This window comes from Bidens hawaiensis, unplaced genomic scaffold (genome assembly GCF_021521415.1).
Source record: "Bidens hawaiensis isolate Kalapana, Puna unplaced genomic scaffold, B.hawaiensis_p1.1 tig00013428_1, whole genome shotgun sequence".
In the NCBI taxonomy this organism is placed as follows: Eukaryota; Viridiplantae; Streptophyta; class Magnoliopsida; order Asterales; family Asteraceae; genus Bidens; species Bidens hawaiensis.
The window spans coordinates 93,988-111,377 of record NW_027492139.1 but is presented as its reverse complement, the minus strand read 5'-3'; the positions used below and the strand labels follow the sequence as shown (position 1 = coordinate 111,377).

The window sequence follows — 17,390 nt, the reverse complement described above, 5'->3', positions numbered from 1 at the left end:
AGGGTGGAGTTGGAGTAAGTATTCCCCCGCCAATGACGGTAGGCTCGGTCAGCCTTCCCGAGGCGTCGACCCAGGCGTCTACGCTTGCTTCCGCTGGTTCCAGCCTTCCTGAGGCTGTTCCAGCTGAGAAGGTGTCTCCGCCGGCCGTGAGTGCAATTTTTACAGCATCTTTCACGGAGCCGGCGGTTACTGTTGCTGAGGAGACGGCGCCAACAATGGCTACCACGGCGGCTGCCACTATACCTGCGCCACCGGCACCGACGGCCGGACCATCAGGTACGCGCCGGGCTTCCCGCCGATCTACGCCACCTTCCCGTCTGCCTGACCTGTTGGATGGATTTCCTTTAGGTTCAGGTGATGGGTTTGGCGGCTATCGGCCTGTTATTGACCCTACAGGTACGTAGGGTTCTTTTTTCTTTGTATATTTTTGTCATCTTTTCCTAACTGCCTTTGTTTCTTTTGCAGTGTCGGATTCCAATGAAGTGTATGTTCCAAGATGGAACATACGCCGAGGAACAACCCTTCGCACCCCTGTGGAGTGCGTGGACTGGGCTCGCCACGCTGCTCCTCATGGTGCGTTGGGGGAAGCCATGGCTAGCTACCAAGAGGGTAGGCTAACCAATGAGCTTCGGGTTCTCCAGGCCCGAACGCAGCCCCGCGTCGAGCTGCTTTGTCGTGAAAACGACAAGTTAAAAGCAGCTCGCGCCAAAGATGTATCTGAAGCGCGGGCTCTTCGGGAGGAGAACCGGCAGTTGGCCACTGCCGCAGCCGAGAAGGAGAGGGCATTCAAGGCCCTCGAGGTTGAAGTCCAGGCGCGACTCGAGGCCCGCTCCAAGGCTGCCCAAGCTGTGAATGAACAGCTTCGGCTGGCCAAGGAGACTGCGCGAAACTCAACTGAGAGGGCTGCCAAGGCTGAAGCTGTTGCTGAGCCACTTCGCGAAGAGAATGAGCAGCTTAAATGCAAATTAAAGGCTCTTCAGCATGCTCATGACGCCTTGGCAATGGAAGATGCCAAGAAGCTGCAGGAGATCCTTGACCAGAGGGGGATGCTTGACCGTACTGAAAGGAAACTCAAAAGCGTCGAAGAAGCTGCCGCCAAGGAAGTTCAACTTGCCAACCTTGATAAAAGCGGAGCCGAACGTGCTTACAAAGAAAGTCAAGCTACCCTCCAATGGCTGCTTCGAGAAGCGTTGCCTGAGGTATCTTTATCTTTTTCTTTACGCTTTCCGCTCGTAATTAGAAAATGTTCTAACTTGTAATATTCTTTTGTAGGTTGTGCGTCGGGTCCTTTCAGAGACCTCTTACGACGATGCAATGAGCGCAGCCCTCAACGCTTCTCATGAGGATGGGCAGAAGACTGGCTTCCTGCTTGGTCTAGGGTTTGCTGAGAGAGGCTTTCCGCCCTCCAACTTCCCTTTATTCAATGTTAATACTGAAGCTGCTTATGACCAAGCTGTGAATCAGTACGCTGCCTTCCCGCATCCAGTGGTGGAGAAGGTGAATGAAACTGCTGCTGCTGATGATGGGCTAAGCATCCTTAAGGCTTTCCTTGGGCAGCCGCGCTCTGACGGTGCTGGTCCAAGCGGAGGTGGCCCTGAAGCCTGATCCTGAAGATCCCTTCCCACTACTAGGATAGACAGCCTTGTATAGATTTCTTTTAGGCGGGTAGTTACCCAGCCATTCTTGTAATTGATTGTGAAATATTAATCTCTTTGCGTATAAGATTGTTATTTCCTTGGGTTCTTTGCTTTATAAACTTATGACTTGCATACTTAGTTTAAATTAGCAATTTCCCAAGTGTTTAGAATAAGAACCTTTGAACGTGGTTGATGATGGGTTAAAGTTTCGCCTCCTCCTTCGTGATTGTGCGGGTAAAACCGTCACTTGCACTTGGTAGGATGGCTAATCTTTACCCTCTATTTGACCTGCGTGTAGGTTTTCCTTATCCTTTAAGTGTTCATAAGTTAACCTTCGAACGTGGTTGATAATGGACTAAAGTTTTCGCTTCCTCTTTCGTGATTGTGCGGGTGTAACCGTCACTTGCACTTAGTAGGATGGCTTTAACTTTAGACCTATATCTGACCTGCGTGTAGGTTTTTCTTATCCTTTAAGTGTTCATAAGTTAACCTTCGAACGTGGTTGATAATGGACTAAAGTTTTCGCTTCCTCTTTCGTGATTGTGCGGGTGTAACCGTCACTTGCACTTAGTAGGATGGCTTTAACTTTAGACCTATATCTGACCTGCGTGTAGGTTTTTCTTATCCTTTAAGTGTTCATAAGTTAACCTTTTAACGTGGTAGACGGTAAGTTAAGTTTGGCTTCCTTGTTCGTGATTGTGCGGGTAAGACCGTCACTTGCACTTACAAGGATGGCTAAACTTTACCTACATCTGACCTGCGTGTAGGTTTTCCTTAGAACTTTTTAACATTTTGGCGTTGTGTTTATGCGGGTATTGCCGCCTTCCACACGCAACTACTTCTTCCCGTAAGGGAAGTTCATAGGTTACAAGCTATTAATACATCATGAAAGGAGAATCATTTCCATTAGAAGTGGCTCTAGGCCTTTTCTTTACAAGTTGGAATTGATCTACATATAACATTTGCGTAATTGAGCTCCATTCCATGTTCTAGGGATGGGAGTGCCATCGAGCCTTTCGAGCCGGTACGCGCCCTTTCCCAGAACTTCTTTGATAATGTATGGCCCTTCCCAAATCGGGGCCAACTTTCCTGGGCGTTGTTGGTTCGAAGCCTCGTTGTTACGCAGTATGTAGTCTCCTTCCTTGAAGTTGCAGAGTTTTACCCGCGTGTTGTAGTATTTTTGCATTTGTCGTTTGTAGTTTTCTTCACGCACGGCGGCTAAGTCTCTGCGCTCTTCGGTTAGCATAAGGTCTAACCGTCTTTCCGCATCATTGTCTTCTGGTTGGATTAAGACCCTTGGTGAGGGTAAACCGATTTCGACTGGGATCATGGCTTCAGTGCCATAAGTGAGACTGAACGGGGTTTCTCCCGTACTGGTCTTCTTCAGCGTTCTGTTTGCCCAAAGGACGTGTGGAAGCTCGTCCACCCAACCGGATCTATGTTCCAAGAGTCTTCTCTTTATGCCTTCGACGATGCTCTTATTTGCTCTTTCCACCTCACCGTTACCTTGCGGGTGTGCCACTGAGGTAAAGGTGTGGGTGATTTGAAGTTCTTTCAGCCACTGCTGCAGCTTCTTGTCAGCAAAGTTGGTGCCATTGTCGCTTACCAAATTCTGTGGAAGTCCAAAACGACAAATAATAAATTCCCAAATAAATTTTTTGATATGCTTTGCGGTTGTTTGGGCTAAAGGTTTCGCTTCTATCCATTTGGTGAAGTAGTCAATGGCTACCACTAGGAACTGAACATTCCCAGCTGCTGTTGGAAATGGGCCTGTCACGTCAATGGCCCACTTCTGAAATGGCCACGAGGAAGTGACAGGAACAAGTTCGTTTTTCGGGCGATGCGTGTTGGGTGCGTAAAGCTGGCAAGATCTGCATTTTCTGATGTATGCCAACGCGTCCATATGCATCCCCGGCCAGAAGTATCCCGCGTTGTTTAGCTTGGCTACCACAGCGCGGGGGCCTGCGTGTACTCCACAGATGCCTTCGTGAACCTCCCTTAGGAGGTAGTCAGCATCTTGGTTGTCCACGCATCTTAACAATGGGCCAAGAAAGTTACGTCTGTAAAGGGTGTCATTGACCAGCTGATAATTCAGTGCTTTACAGCGTAGTTTTCTTGCCTGTGACTTCGACTCTGGTAACGTTCCTGCTTCAAGGTATTTTATTATTGGGGTCATCCATGTTTCTGTACCGGTTTGGATGACACAAATTTCCTTGTGCGGGACTGATGGTGTTTCGAGGAGTTCCACGCGGATGTCCTTTCCCAAGTGGGTGAAGGCCAGTGATGCAAGCTTGCTTAACGCATCCGCAGATTTGTTTTCGCTGCGCTTGACGTGTATCACTTTACAATCATTAAAATCGCGCATGATGGCTTTGGCTTGGGCAAGGTACAGGGCCATTGTGTCGTTCACAGCTGTGTACGTCCCGTTTATTTGGTTTGCCACTAGCATGGAATCTACGTGGGCTTCCAAATTTTTTACACCCATCTTTCGCGCAATCCTCAATCCGGCCAGGAATGCTTCATATTCAGCTTCGTTATTCGTACTTGGAAAATCCAGCCGAATAGCATAAGTATATTCCTGGCCTGCTGGATTTGTTAATTTTAATCCTGCGCCTGAACCCTCGTTACTAGCTGCTCCATCAGTGTAGAGTCGCCAGACTTCATCGATTTCGTGTGCTGGGGAGGGTTGAACCTCCTCCTGGCACTCTTTCTCCCGTGAAGCGGGGACTTCTGCAATAAAATCAGCCAGGACCTGACCTTTAATGGCTGGTCTCGGCTTGTATTGAATCGCATATTCTCCCAATTCAATTGCCCATTTGGCTAGACGTCCCGATAACTCGGGTTTGCCTAGAACATTTGAGAGTTTGAAGTTGGTGAGAATAGTGATTGGGTGACCCTGGAAATATCGTCTCAACCTGCGTGAAGCGTGTATAAGTGCCAAGACCAGTTTTTCCAGGGTAGAGTACCGGGTTTCCGCGTCTGCCAGCACGCGGCTAACATAATAGATTGGCATCTGGATGCCTTTTCGTTCTACAAGCAGGACTGCCCCGGTTGCTTTATCTGTTGCGGAGAGGTATAGGATTAACTCCTCCCCCGCTTGTGGTGCCGTGAGTGTTGGGAGTTCGATCAGGCGTGATCGAATCTCCTGAAAAGCTGCTTCCGCTTCTGGTGTCCAGCGGAAGTGCGTTTTCTTTAAACAATTTCTTAGCGTTGACACAAAAGGGGACGACCTATCCGCATGGTTTGCCAAAAAGCGGTTAAGCGCGACTAGTCGTCCATTAAGTGTTTGAGCCTGTTTTATGGTGGTAGGTGATTCCATTTTGACAACGGCTTCGACCTTTTCAGGGTTCGCTCTGAAGCCATCTTTAGTAATAATGACTCCTAAGAACTTCCCTTCTTCCACCCCAAATGAACACTTGCTCGGGTTGAGCTTCATGTTTATCTTTCTGAGTGTGTTGAAAGTTTCCTCAATGTCTTTCAACATCGCCTCTGGCTCGGGGCTTTTGATGACCAAATCATCCATATAGACTTCCAAGTTTCTCCCAATTTGGGCGTGAAACTCTTTGTCCATTAGTCGTTGGTACGTGGACCCCGCGTTCTTAAGTCCGAATGGCATCATTTTATAACAAAATGTGCCATCGGGCGTCCGAAAGGCGGTTTTGTCCTGGTCATCTACAGCCATGTGGATTTGATGGTACCCTTTGTACGCATCCAAGAAGCATTTAAGGCGAAATGGTGCCACCGAATCCACCTTGAGATCAATTTCTGGCAACGGATAACAATCTTTGGGGCATGCTTTATTCAAATCTTTGAAATCTATGCACATGCGCCATTGTTTGTTATTCTTCGGTACCATTACGGGATTTGCAACCCATGTTTGATATTTGCTGACGCGCACGATGCCCGCATCAAGGAGTTCCTTGACTTGGGTTCTGCACGCGTTGGTTTGCTCGGGCCCCATTACTCTGCGCTTTTGTACGATCGGCGTAACGGCCGGATCGCATTTGAGCTTATGCTCTGCCTTTCCCCGGGGTACACCAGTCATGTCGGCTGGTGTCCACGCGAAGATGTCTGCGTTTCGCTGCAGTAAGCGCTTGAGTAAGGTGCGTGTTGGATCAACAATTGTCGGGCCAATGGTAACGGCCTGATCGGGATATTTCCCATTGAATGCCCACTGTTCAGGTTCAGTGATGGTTTGTTTGGCCATCTTCGGTTTGGGTTTAGAGGAGACAGATGCGATGCATACCTGGGGAATGCCCGTGATCATTGCTACGCCTTCAGTTGTTGGCCATCCCATCATGCCGTGGACTGAGGATACCACGGCGTTGAATCTTGCCATCCCGTCTCTCCCGAATAGGATGTCATACGTATGATGTGGTTTTTTCATCACAACAAAATCCACATCCTCCGTGCGTGAATAATTCCCATCGGTGAGAGTGACGGGGAAAGATAGGATGCCCAAGGGAGTGTTCATGCTGCCGTCAAACCCTTCCATTGAAGCGTAGACCGTCTCCAGGCGTTCCTTGTCTTCATCATCGAGCTTGTCGAAGAACTGCCTGTACATCACTGTCGACGATGCGCCATTGTCAACGAGGGTGCGGGAGGTGATGTAGTGCCCCAGCTGGCTTTTAATGATAATGGGGCCTTCTTTGTTTGGGCCTCCCGGCACTCGCGGGAAGCGCACTTCTGCTTCCTTCCATGCGCATGGTTCGGTCATCGGTCTCTTTCTTCCTCTGACCTTACCATGGACCATGTTGATGCTGATGTCGACGGGCTTTCGTCCGTTACCCCTGTACCTGTTGTCGTTCCTTCCTCCCTTCTTGATAGATGCCACGAGGTGTGCGAGCCTCCCATCCTTGACGAATGTCTCGACGATGTCCCTCAAGGATGTGCACTCCTCAGTGCTATGGCCCTTTGTCCCATGGAAGTCACAAGACTTGCTCTGATCCGCATTGGGTTTCTGTCGGATCGCTGGGGCTTTTGGCCATGGCAGTTTTTCCGTGGCAAATATCTCCGTGACGCTCTTGGTGAGTGGCGTCCAACGGTTTTTCCGGTTCGAAGGGTGCGTGTTGTCCCTTCCGCCAACCAGAGGGCGAGAGCTTGAGGGGGTGTCAAAGTTTATCCTTGACTGCCAAATACCTTGCCGCCTCTTTTTGTTTAGCCGGGCGGTTCTCACATTGTTCTCCCTTGTCCTCTGTGTGTAGAGGTTTGTATTCTGGGGGAGATCTCTTCCCAGCTGTTTCTCCGTTTCGGCGAAGCGCTTGGCTGCCGTCATTATGGCATCCCATGTGGATGGCATGCCGTCTTTACCCGTCAGAGTGCGGATAAGTTCTGGGTACTCAGCGCCCTGAATGAAAGCGGCGCGAACGAGGTCTTCGCTGATGTTGCCCAGACTCAGCTTCTTGGAGTTGAAGCGGGTGATGAAGTCCAGTAAGGATTCATCCTCTTCTCTCACACAGTTGAGGATCGTCCACTGCTCCTCAGTGTGCTTCCTCTGTTGACTAAACTGTTGACTGAACTTGTTCTGGAAGTCTGCCCAGTCATAAATGTGGTGGACCGGTAAACGGTCGAACCATGCTCTGGCTGCTCCTACCAGAGTCATCTGGAACATGTAGCACCACGTGGGTTCCGTCCAGTTACTGACGGTTGCCCCCGCAATGAACCTGTTCAGATGGTCATCTGGGTCGGATAGACCATCGTATGTGCCAATGTTGGACATTTGTTTGGCACTCCTCGGGGCGATTGCTTCTGCAATGTCCCTTGCAAATTTTGACCTTCCTGCGTTTGTGGCAGTAGGTCTAAAGGCCTTGGAGAAGTCACGCGAGCTTTTTTCCGTGACTGGTTGGAATGCTTCTCCGAAATTCCTTTTTGGCTGGGGATCCGTTTCCTTACGCTTCCCTTTCGCCCTATGGCGAGGGTTCGCGTCGGTGTCGGAGTCTTCCCTCTCGTCGTCCGAGTGCTCGTACTCACTACTCATGTTGAGGTGCTGGCGAGTACTACCGAATTCCTCAGCTTGTTGGACTGAACGCAAGCGTTCGTCCAACTCAGCCTGAAATTCTCGTTGACGTGCCTCGGCCCATGCCTTCACTTGATCAAGTGTTTGGCGAGGGGCTCGAGTTCGTTTTTCCAGCTGGGTATCAGTGAATCCCAGTGGAATATTTACTCCACTTGCCCCTACATGAGTGACTGGGGTAGTGTTCGTAAAATGTACTTCACTTGCCCCAGCTTGGGTGGCTGGGGTAGTGTTTGTAAACATTGTGTTGCCGGTGTTTACCCCAGTGGCTGGGGTTGTGGTTACCGGAATTTCTCTAGTCATCTTGGAAGTTTTGAAAAACTGGAGAAAGATGTAGTTCTAGCTTTATGCACGGATGGCGCCAATGAAGAAACACTAAGTGACCCCGGGCAGATTATAGGTAATCTGGGGGCTAAGTAATGTTTCCCACGAAGGTTAGGTCCAGCAGAGTAAGTTGTACTTCAGGGAACCTGCAAAACAGACACCGTAAGCTCGTCACTGAGAAGGGGGGGGAGTTCCTCCTTGTGACCACCCTCCGGCGTGAGAATCAGTCTATATTGCTCTTTGAATATAAAAGTATATGAATACTATTAGAGCAGTTATCAAGTAAGTTATACGAGATAGTAGATGATGAAATGATAATACCATTTGCTGTCTTTTATAGCCGAAGGTAGGTTTCCAAGGGGTTTAGCCGGCCCAACACGCTACCAACTGTAACCTATGCACGTGCCCTACCTGTGAGTGGTGGATAGGTAGCGGCTGACACAGAGCAGGCGTGCCGTGCACTCTTCGTCTTCTACCAACTGCAGGCTAGGCACGTGGTCTGGCAGGAGTTGGTGGGCAGGCGGCGGCTATTGGTCACAGTGCTGTGGCATGCTGTCTGCCACGCTGCTGTCAGTGAGCTGTCGCATTCTTGGTCAGATCTTTTGTCTTTACCTCGTCAGGTATCACGCAAAAGATCCTCCATCATACGGACTGGCCCATTTTGGCGGGAGTTTTCCCCCTCCCGCCTTTGCTCATTCTTTCAGGTGACACTGAATATTTGTAAGTGTTAAGCCTTATGCGTGTAGCTATGCTGTGCGGGTAGCCTTCCCTGATGGCTTGTATCCGCAACTGCGGGAACAGGCGGGTTACTTTACCATTGGGAGGCTTTTCCCTGCGTATGCAGCTTGCATACTGCGCGTAGGCTTCTCTGAGCATGGTGGGTCCTGCGGGAGTAGATGGTCTTTGCGCAGACATCCCTGTTCAAGGTGAGTCATGCGGGACCAACTGAGCCCTGCTGGGACCTACCTCTTCACAAACAAAAAAATTGAAATGTTGATTTTGAGTTTTTTGATCCAGTTTTTTGACCAAGATATTTGGGTTTTCGGTTTGAGTTTAGTTCGACTTCATTTTTTTTTCAAGTTTTACAATTTGGCTTGACTTTTACATGGAAAAGAAATAAAAATCAACCAAATATAATGAACTTGAACCTAACTTTTTTATACATATAAAAATTATTGATTAATTATTTTTATTCATTTGGTTTAATATTTACGTTAAAGTATTTATTAAAAGGGTGTTTGGACTCCTTGTTTTGCCTCCTTGTAACATTTTATTAAGTTAATAAGTTACAAAAGTGTAACTTATGAAATTTTTCCTCTCACAATATAAGCAATCCCAAACACCTTATTACTTTTTGAAAAGTTTATAAGTTATAAGTTGGTGAATATAAGCAATCCCAAACACCCCCTAAATTCATATAAGTTAAGTAGCGTTCAAATTCAAATTTGAAAAGATATAAATTGTTATTTTTTCAATTGTTTTGTTACATGATAAAACCAAATAATCAATTTTGTTTGGATTTGATTACGAGATGGTTTTCGGTTTTATGCACACCCTAGTATGTTTCTTTCAAAAGAAGGTTAAAAGATAATATTTATTTATTGAGTTACATATAATATCACTAGTTTGAGGCCCGTGTATTACACGGGTAATTGTTGAAATTTTAAACTTTGACCATTAAGTGAAATACATTCAAGAAATTGATTATATATTGTTAATACAATTACAATTAAATTAAAATTACATAAATTACATAACTAAGATTACACAAATATGTTATAAATAGGTAAAAACTTCCTTTTACACTACATTTGTGATTGTATTAGCAGGTATATATTGTTTATCAAAAATCAAAATCTTTAGTCCATGTCTGCTTGTAGCTATTAATAAAGTAATATACAGGCCTGCTTATAACTTTTAATATAGCCACATATAGTTGTCCGTGTGACAAAAAAAGTTCTCCAAGTACATAGCAACTCTAGATAAATGATAATATATATCTATGATACTAATAAAAAAAATATTCATACACATAAAATATCATGTCATTTGAGAATATCTGCTCATGTTTATAAAAAAAAACATGATTATCTCAAAAACCATATACCTGAACTTTGATGATATAATCATCATTAGAATCTTTACGATTTGAAATTGATCGATGATGATAAATTTGTTATTAATATTCTGTGTATGACAAATGTTTTAATTAACTTTATATTTTACAATTAAAAATTAATTAATCAAGCGAAATAAAAACCAAAAATTTAAATATATGATTTGTTTGTTTCATATGAATGTAATTGCTAGGAAAGTGAAAAATACATACTAACATTAAAACCATGTTCAAATAATAGTGATTATTTTGAGTTAGAAGAATATTATAAGATTTAAAGTTGCATAAAGTGAATGTAGTGATTCTTATATATAATCGTTGAAAGTAGGGCTGTCACTTTTACTCGTAACATGAAACCCAACCCAAGAAAACCCGTACTTGAACCCAAACTAACCCGGCCCGAAAAACTCGAACCCAAGAAAATACTAACCAGAACTTGAACCGAAGTAATTCGGGTTGGTTCTTGGGTCCGAATTCTAGGTTTCGGGTCGACCTGAAAACTTTTAGTTTTAAAATCATATGTATTTTTAGGTATTAAAAGCTAAGCCTTAGCCGCTGACGTTATCAGGATTTAGTCCAAGTTGATTGTTCTCATTCCACATATTATGAATCGAATGTTTATTGTTTATTATTTTGAATATAAACCATAATAAACACTTATGACTAATCGTCTTTTGTCAATCCATATGGAGAATACTTATTATATGTAGTAACGAATTTAGTTGAAATAAACCTATAATTTTAATGTCATATATTGAAATGACTTAAAAGATAAGGACCATATATGAAAATTGGTTAAAAAAATGTGAGGAGGGCTATAGTATTGACAAGTGGCAAAAGTGGTATGCTTTTATTAGAAGAGATAGATCTGTCTCTAATATTAATTTCTTCTACTGTTTCATAAGAAAAAAAAATATGATTTTATCATGATTTTGGACTCATTCATCCCGTCCTCTTTAGCTTTAAATGTGTTGGTAGGGAACACTTTCATCGATGGAAAGAGAAAGAGACGTATAAACATGAGAATAAGAGACAAATTGCAACCTTTTTATAGTTTTACACTTTTACGGGCTTTTTATCTTTTGTATTACAGGATGTGTATATATATTTAAGATTTTATTATACTTATCGTTTTCTAATATCTTGAATATACATTTTTTTATATTTTAATTTAATTTACCCTAAGAAAGTTTATAATATCTTAGACTATTTTAATCCCTTATGTTTGGTTATGTATATTTATGTTCCTTTTTTGGATGAAATATTTAATAAATCATGTACTTAATGTTTTATATTTATTTGTTTGTATTCATTTAAATGCATCTATTTACATTCATTTATGTTTGTGTTAATTTACATTTGTTGATATATGTTTGTTTACGTTCATGAGTTGTTCATAATGGCAATTCAAGAGAAATCCAACAAAGGGACGATTGATGTAAGTGACGATGGTGGTTGATGCATGATAGGAGAGGTTGATGATGGTGAATGGTAATCAGAAGTTAACCGGTGGTGGGGTTGATAAACCGGTGACGGAGAAAATGTAGAAGAGAAAAATTAAATAATGGCTATCCAGGTTTGATGAGATATTTAAACCCGTTTAAAAACTATCCGGGTTTGACCCATGAGTAGCGAAAATTATTGTTTAATGATGAAAGTGTTCACATGTATAAACCCAAATTTTAATGACCCATTAAAAATTAACAAAGTACATCAAGTAGGGTGTCCTTCAGTTCCCTTTTCAGTGATGGCTTACTAGTACCCATATTCTTAGGGATTATGTTTAATTTAGGGGAGGCGGTACCTTCGACGACCCGAACCCAACACTAAAAAACAAATTGTGCCCAACTAAAACGGCATACTTATTAAACATGTCAACCGGAACATTATTCGTTTAAAAAGTTGGTTGACCTATAGTGTAAGAGAAAGAGTATATCCTAGAGTAAGAGAGAGAGAGTATATCCAACATACTTTTATATATTATTTTTAAACAATGGATAATATGGCCTCACAGCTTTCTAATTAAATTGATTCTCTATATTAAGTTAACATTAATAAAGGTAACAAATGCATTGACTATTAGCTACAAATGCACATGTTCCTTAATTATATGCAAGAACATAAAATGCAGCAAAAAAGAACTATAGAATAATAAAATGACATATTTTTTTGAGGAGCCATTAATCGTGCAAAACAAAATACAAATAACTTGAAAGAAACATATAATAGTATATTGATGTAACAGTAAGAACATTTAGTTCCTGCTTGAATCATCTTGTCAAATAAGGTAGCAAATAATCTTATTATAAACACAAGGTAAGTAAAAGAACATGGAAACAACAAATAAATACCAATATATGTCTGCCTATGACTCAACAAATACAATGGAGCAATAAAAGAACAAAAATCAGAGTCAAATTCTATTTTAATTACATTGGTTTGTCAGACTAAAACATATACAGATGTATGAATAAAATAAGTAACTAGAACCTTGGCTTAATGTAGGATAGTCAAATCACACTATGACAGATCAGAAAAAAAAAGTCAACTATCAGGCAGTTCAAAATTTCTACATCTACTTCATGTAAGACTGCAGTTGGACTTAAAAAAATAAAACAACATAATACTTAAAATCCTCCATTAAAAACTTGTATTCAATTTCTTTTTACAATGTCAATTTCCCAAAAGAAAATAGTTAAGTGTAAAGAACCTTGAGATTGTACTCACCAAATATTGACAGGGTGGAAATTGCACCAATTGGCTTTTGACTTGCATTGTAAATGGCAGACATCAAATCTCTGATTTTGGACTACTTGGTTTCCACATGTAACCTGACAATAACCGCGGTTTGCAATCATCAACGAAAATAAACTATTTTGATGAAAATAAACAATACAACATCTACGCCATGGGACTGCATCACATTTACTTAAAAATGGTCTTTAAGAACAGAGGTGGCTACTTTGTAACCGTTGCTATCAACCTCCAACACACTTGAGATATGCTTTTTGAGCATAACAGATGCAAAATACGACATGTAAATACGTTAAGATTTCTCAAATTGAACACCAACCTTGAGAAGGGTATCGATCTTAGTTTGTTCAACTGTAACATTTGACGAACGGAACATCTTCTTCGGTCTTCTCAGCAACACATAACTGTAATGAAGGATAAATTGTGCTAAAAAATGTGAAGCTGAATGATGATCATTTTAACTAAAGAAAATCAAAAGATTTCTATGTTTTCTGCCAACAATACCTGATTTGGGTCGTAAGAAGTCTTTCATTGTATTCAACTTATACATCTTTGAGATTACATATGAATTTCACAGGTGCCATTGAAATCAACTTTTGGATTGAAAGATCACATATTCGAAAAGATGTAAGCTAAGGTATTAACTTTTCATTGGTATTTAGGAAAAGTCTTTTAACCCATTGGCACGGAACAACCTTTTAGCAAACTTCTTCACACCAGCCGAAAACTTAACGTTATATGGCCCGTTAACAAACTCAACAGCCTTGGTGATCTCATTTGCTTTAATAAATCCCTTCAACATTATCTTATATGTAACCTCATCTGGACGACAACCATTCGCTTCCATTTCGAAAAACAATGTATTTGCTTTATCAATTTCACCCATTTTACAGAACCCATCAATCATAATGTTATATGTACGAACGTTAGGCCGCAAGCATCTAGCAGAAAGACTCAAAAAGATCCCATACGCATCTTCCGTTTTCCCAGATTTGCACAAACCATCAATCATGCAATTGCAAGTGACAATATCAGGAACAACACCATCATTGTCCATCGTGTTAAACATATTCAGGGCTTCATCTAGCTTCCCGTTTTTACAAAGGGCATCCAATATAGTATTGAAAGTGAAAATATCTTGAATCAAACCACGCGATTTCATTTCTATAAACAATGTATTTGCTTTATCAACTTCAGCAATTTTACAGAGCCCGTCAATCATAATATTATATGTACGAACATTAGGCTGCAAGCCTCTAGCAGAAAGACTCAAAAAGATCCCATGCGCATCATTCGTTTCTCCAAATTTGCACAAACCATCAATCATGCAATTGCACGTGACAATATCAGGAACAATACCATCATCATCCATCACGTTAAACATATTCAGCGCTTCATCTAGCTTCCCATTTTTACAAAGGGCATCTAACATAGTATTGAAAGTAAAAATATCTTGACTCAAACCACGCGATTTCATTTCAGAAGAAAGCGTACGAGCCTCCTCAAGTCGGCCCTCGTGAATCAAACCACTAATTAGAGTGTTGTATGTAACTAGGTTAGGATCGATACCGTTCTTAGACATTTTACTGAACATATTCATAGCTTCATCTATTACTTCATTTTCACAGTACCCTTTGATTAATATGTTGTAACTCATAACCGCAGGCATGCAACCATGGTCAACCATAGAGTCAAACAACTTTAGGGCTTCATCTAGTTTCCTATTCTTGCAAAGGGCATCTAATAGTGTATTGTAAGTAAATATATCTGGATTAAAACCATGAGATTTCATTTCATTACGAAGCAAAAGCGCGCCCTCAAGTCGGTTCACGAGACACAAACCTAGTATAAGAGTGTTGTATGTAACAATACTAGGAACAATATCTTCCTTACTCATCTCATGAAAAACGCTTAACGCTTCGTCTATTCGTTTGTTTTCAGCGTACCCTTTGATCAAGATGTTGTAACTGATAACCGAATGCCTGCAATCTCGGTCAACCATGGAGTCAAACAACTTCCTAGCAACATCCACCTTCCCAAGCAAGCAGTAACCGTCAATAAGTGAATTATACGTTACAGTATTCGGCATCGCACCTCTTTGAATCATCAACGACAACAAACTTTCCGCTTCGGTCACCCTCCCTTCTATACACAACGCATCCAACAAAACCGTAAACGTGTGCACATTCGGTGAAATATTCTCCCCATGCATTTCACTCAACAACTCGAGCGCCTCATCCCACGAGCGCGCACTACACAACCCGCGAATCAAGCACGTGTACGTCACAACATTAGGCGCCACACCCTTTTCCTTCATTTCACCAAAAAACTTCAACGCTTCCGAAAACCGTTCACTCTTACACAAACTATCAATAACATTACTATACTGAATAATCCCGGGCGGGCAAGTCGACGTTTCCATCTTCTTAATCAAAACAACCGCCGCACGCGTATCTCCCGACTTACAAAGCCCGTTAATCAACGTCCCGTACGTCACGACACTCGGTTTAAACCCGACTTCCATAATCCGATCAAACAACTTAATCGCGTGACGCAGCTTATTATCATCACATAATCCCCTAATCAAAGTATTGAAAGTAGCACTATCGGTTTGGTACCCGAGCTTAACGGCTTTCGCCAACACGGCAAACCCAAACTCGACTTTTTTCAAATGACAGAAACAGTTAATTGCAATGTTGAAGATGTAAATAGTGGGTTGAACAACAGGGTTGACTCCCAAAAAGTCAAACTGTTTAATTAAAGCAATTGCTGAGGCATAATGTTTCATATTAACAATAAAGGTTAAGACTTTAGTGAATTGTGGGATTGGGGGTACTGGGTTTGAATAAAACAGACGATTAAAGCTATTAACAGCATCTTCTAGGGTTTTGGGTTTTATGATTGTATTGAATTTGGGATAATTGGAATGAATGGATTGAGAGTAAGTACGATTGAAGAGCTTACGGGACACGTGGACGGCAAGGTGAGTTCGCAGTGGATGGTTTAATGGCGTCATTGTTGTCGTAATATCATTGTCTGTAAAACCCTAGTTACAGCGGATTGTGGGTTTTGAGTTTATAAAGTTTGTCGATTTAATCGGGTAAATGGGTCGGTCAACGACGTGTCGTGAACAGGCCGGTTCGTGAATCGTGACGGGTTGATCCGGGTCTGGTCTGATTGGCACATTTATTCGGCCTTTTTATTTAGTTTATTATTATTTTAATTGAATTTAAAATCTTTTTATTTAAAAACTAAACGAGCCTTTCGATTTACTTTATGTCAATGAGCTTGTGATCTAGTGGTAAGGAAGACGCTTGAGATTTTATGTGACTCATGTTTCAATCATTTAGTTTTTGCAGCACGGAGTGATGATGAGAGACCAGACGAGCATGTAATGTTCACTGTTGGATTCTTGAATTGAACGACTTTTGTTTCATCACGTTGTCGTGTTTTCGAGCGAGTGTTCATGAGCGGTTTTATGTGAGGGTTCTTCCCGTATCGGAAGCCGAGTGTATCCCGATTTAATGAATTTGACTAGTAACACATTTAAAGGATTCGTTGGTCGTTCAAAAAGAAAGTTAAATTTTGCTTTAATATACGTGACGTTTAGTATTATTATATGTGTTTAATAACTTTTGCTAATATAAATATATTTATGAATTTAGACTATAAGGATTGTGTTGTTAAATGTTAAGGCGTCAAGGGGGTGGCGCAATCATGTCAGTGCCACACGACATCCGTCCTCTCGCTATCCTCTTAAGGCTCAAGAGGGCTAAAAAGGTGGGGTCCACTTCATTCAGCCTATTACACTTTTTTAATATATTGTTAAACTACACCACAATTATTAAAGGTTCAGTTAATTAAAGCTCACTGCTTACGTGATAATAACGTGACACTTTAACTAGTCCATAGTAGTCATACTATAACACATAGCCTAAGTGTCATTGTAATTTATAATTATTTAGAATATTAGTAGTAACGTGTTTTTATTATGAATTTAAATAATTTTGTGAAGGGATTATCAAGGGAAGTATGAGATCATATCCCTCTTATTTCTCAATTCATTGTGGATCATTGTCGATTGTTTATGGGCCCGAACCCTTTTAGGTTCTTTAAGGGCCATTGATGGATTCATGAAATGTCAACTAAATCCATTAAATATGTATTTGCATCGAGACCGGAGACAAGTCATTTTTGCAAAAACTTGGATCCTTCAAGTATGCTAGTATGATATTAAGATGTGAAAAAAAATAGCCAAGGGAAATGACCGAAGTAGATCCACTGAGTTGAATCAAAAGTTAAGCTACTAAGAATTACTGGCAAAAACCATGCCACTGATGATGAAATTCAAGACAGCTCAGAATGAAAAAAAACCTTGCCCTAAAGTATGTGAAGTTCGACTTGTGTACACTGACTGTCAATAGATATTTGAACGATAACTGTATTTGTTATATCGGGAATTAATTGCTTAAGAATGTTTGTTTTGAAAATGTAATTAATCATTTAAAAAAATGAAAATTCAGAGAAAATATTATTATGTTGACGT

General features: G+C 41.7%; 2 protein-coding genes across 2 annotated transcripts in view; both read right to left on the bottom strand.

The window, feature by feature from the left end:
* LOC143544131 (sister chromatid cohesion 1 protein 4-like) overlaps positions 1-13,495 on the bottom strand; it is a 240,928-nt gene extending 227,433 nt beyond the window's left edge. The window contains exons 1-3 of the mRNA XM_077036288.1: positions 13,349-13,495; positions 13,164-13,248; positions 12,818-12,921 (exon numbers count right to left, since the gene is read on the bottom strand). Coding sequence (XP_076892403.1) covers positions 12,818-12,921; positions 13,164-13,220 — 161 coding nt within the window. The 5' untranslated portion in view covers positions 13,221-13,248; positions 13,349-13,495. The remainder of the gene's footprint in view (positions 1-12,817; positions 12,922-13,163; positions 13,249-13,348) is intronic.
* A 2-nt stretch (positions 13,496-13,497) lies between these two features.
* LOC143544133 (uncharacterized) lies at positions 13,498-15,983 on the bottom strand. The gene has a single exon (XM_077036289.1). The coding sequence runs from the start codon at positions 15,858-15,860 to the stop codon at positions 13,503-13,505; it is 2,358 nt and encodes a 785-aa protein (XP_076892404.1). The 5' UTR covers positions 15,861-15,983; the 3' UTR covers positions 13,498-13,502.
* Positions 15,984-17,390: the final 1,407 nt, after the last annotated feature.

Coding starts and splice junctions, on each gene's coding strand:
- LOC143544133 (XM_077036289.1), bottom strand. CDS start 15,860: ATGACGCCATTAAACCATCCACTGCGAACTCACCTTGCCGTCCACGTG.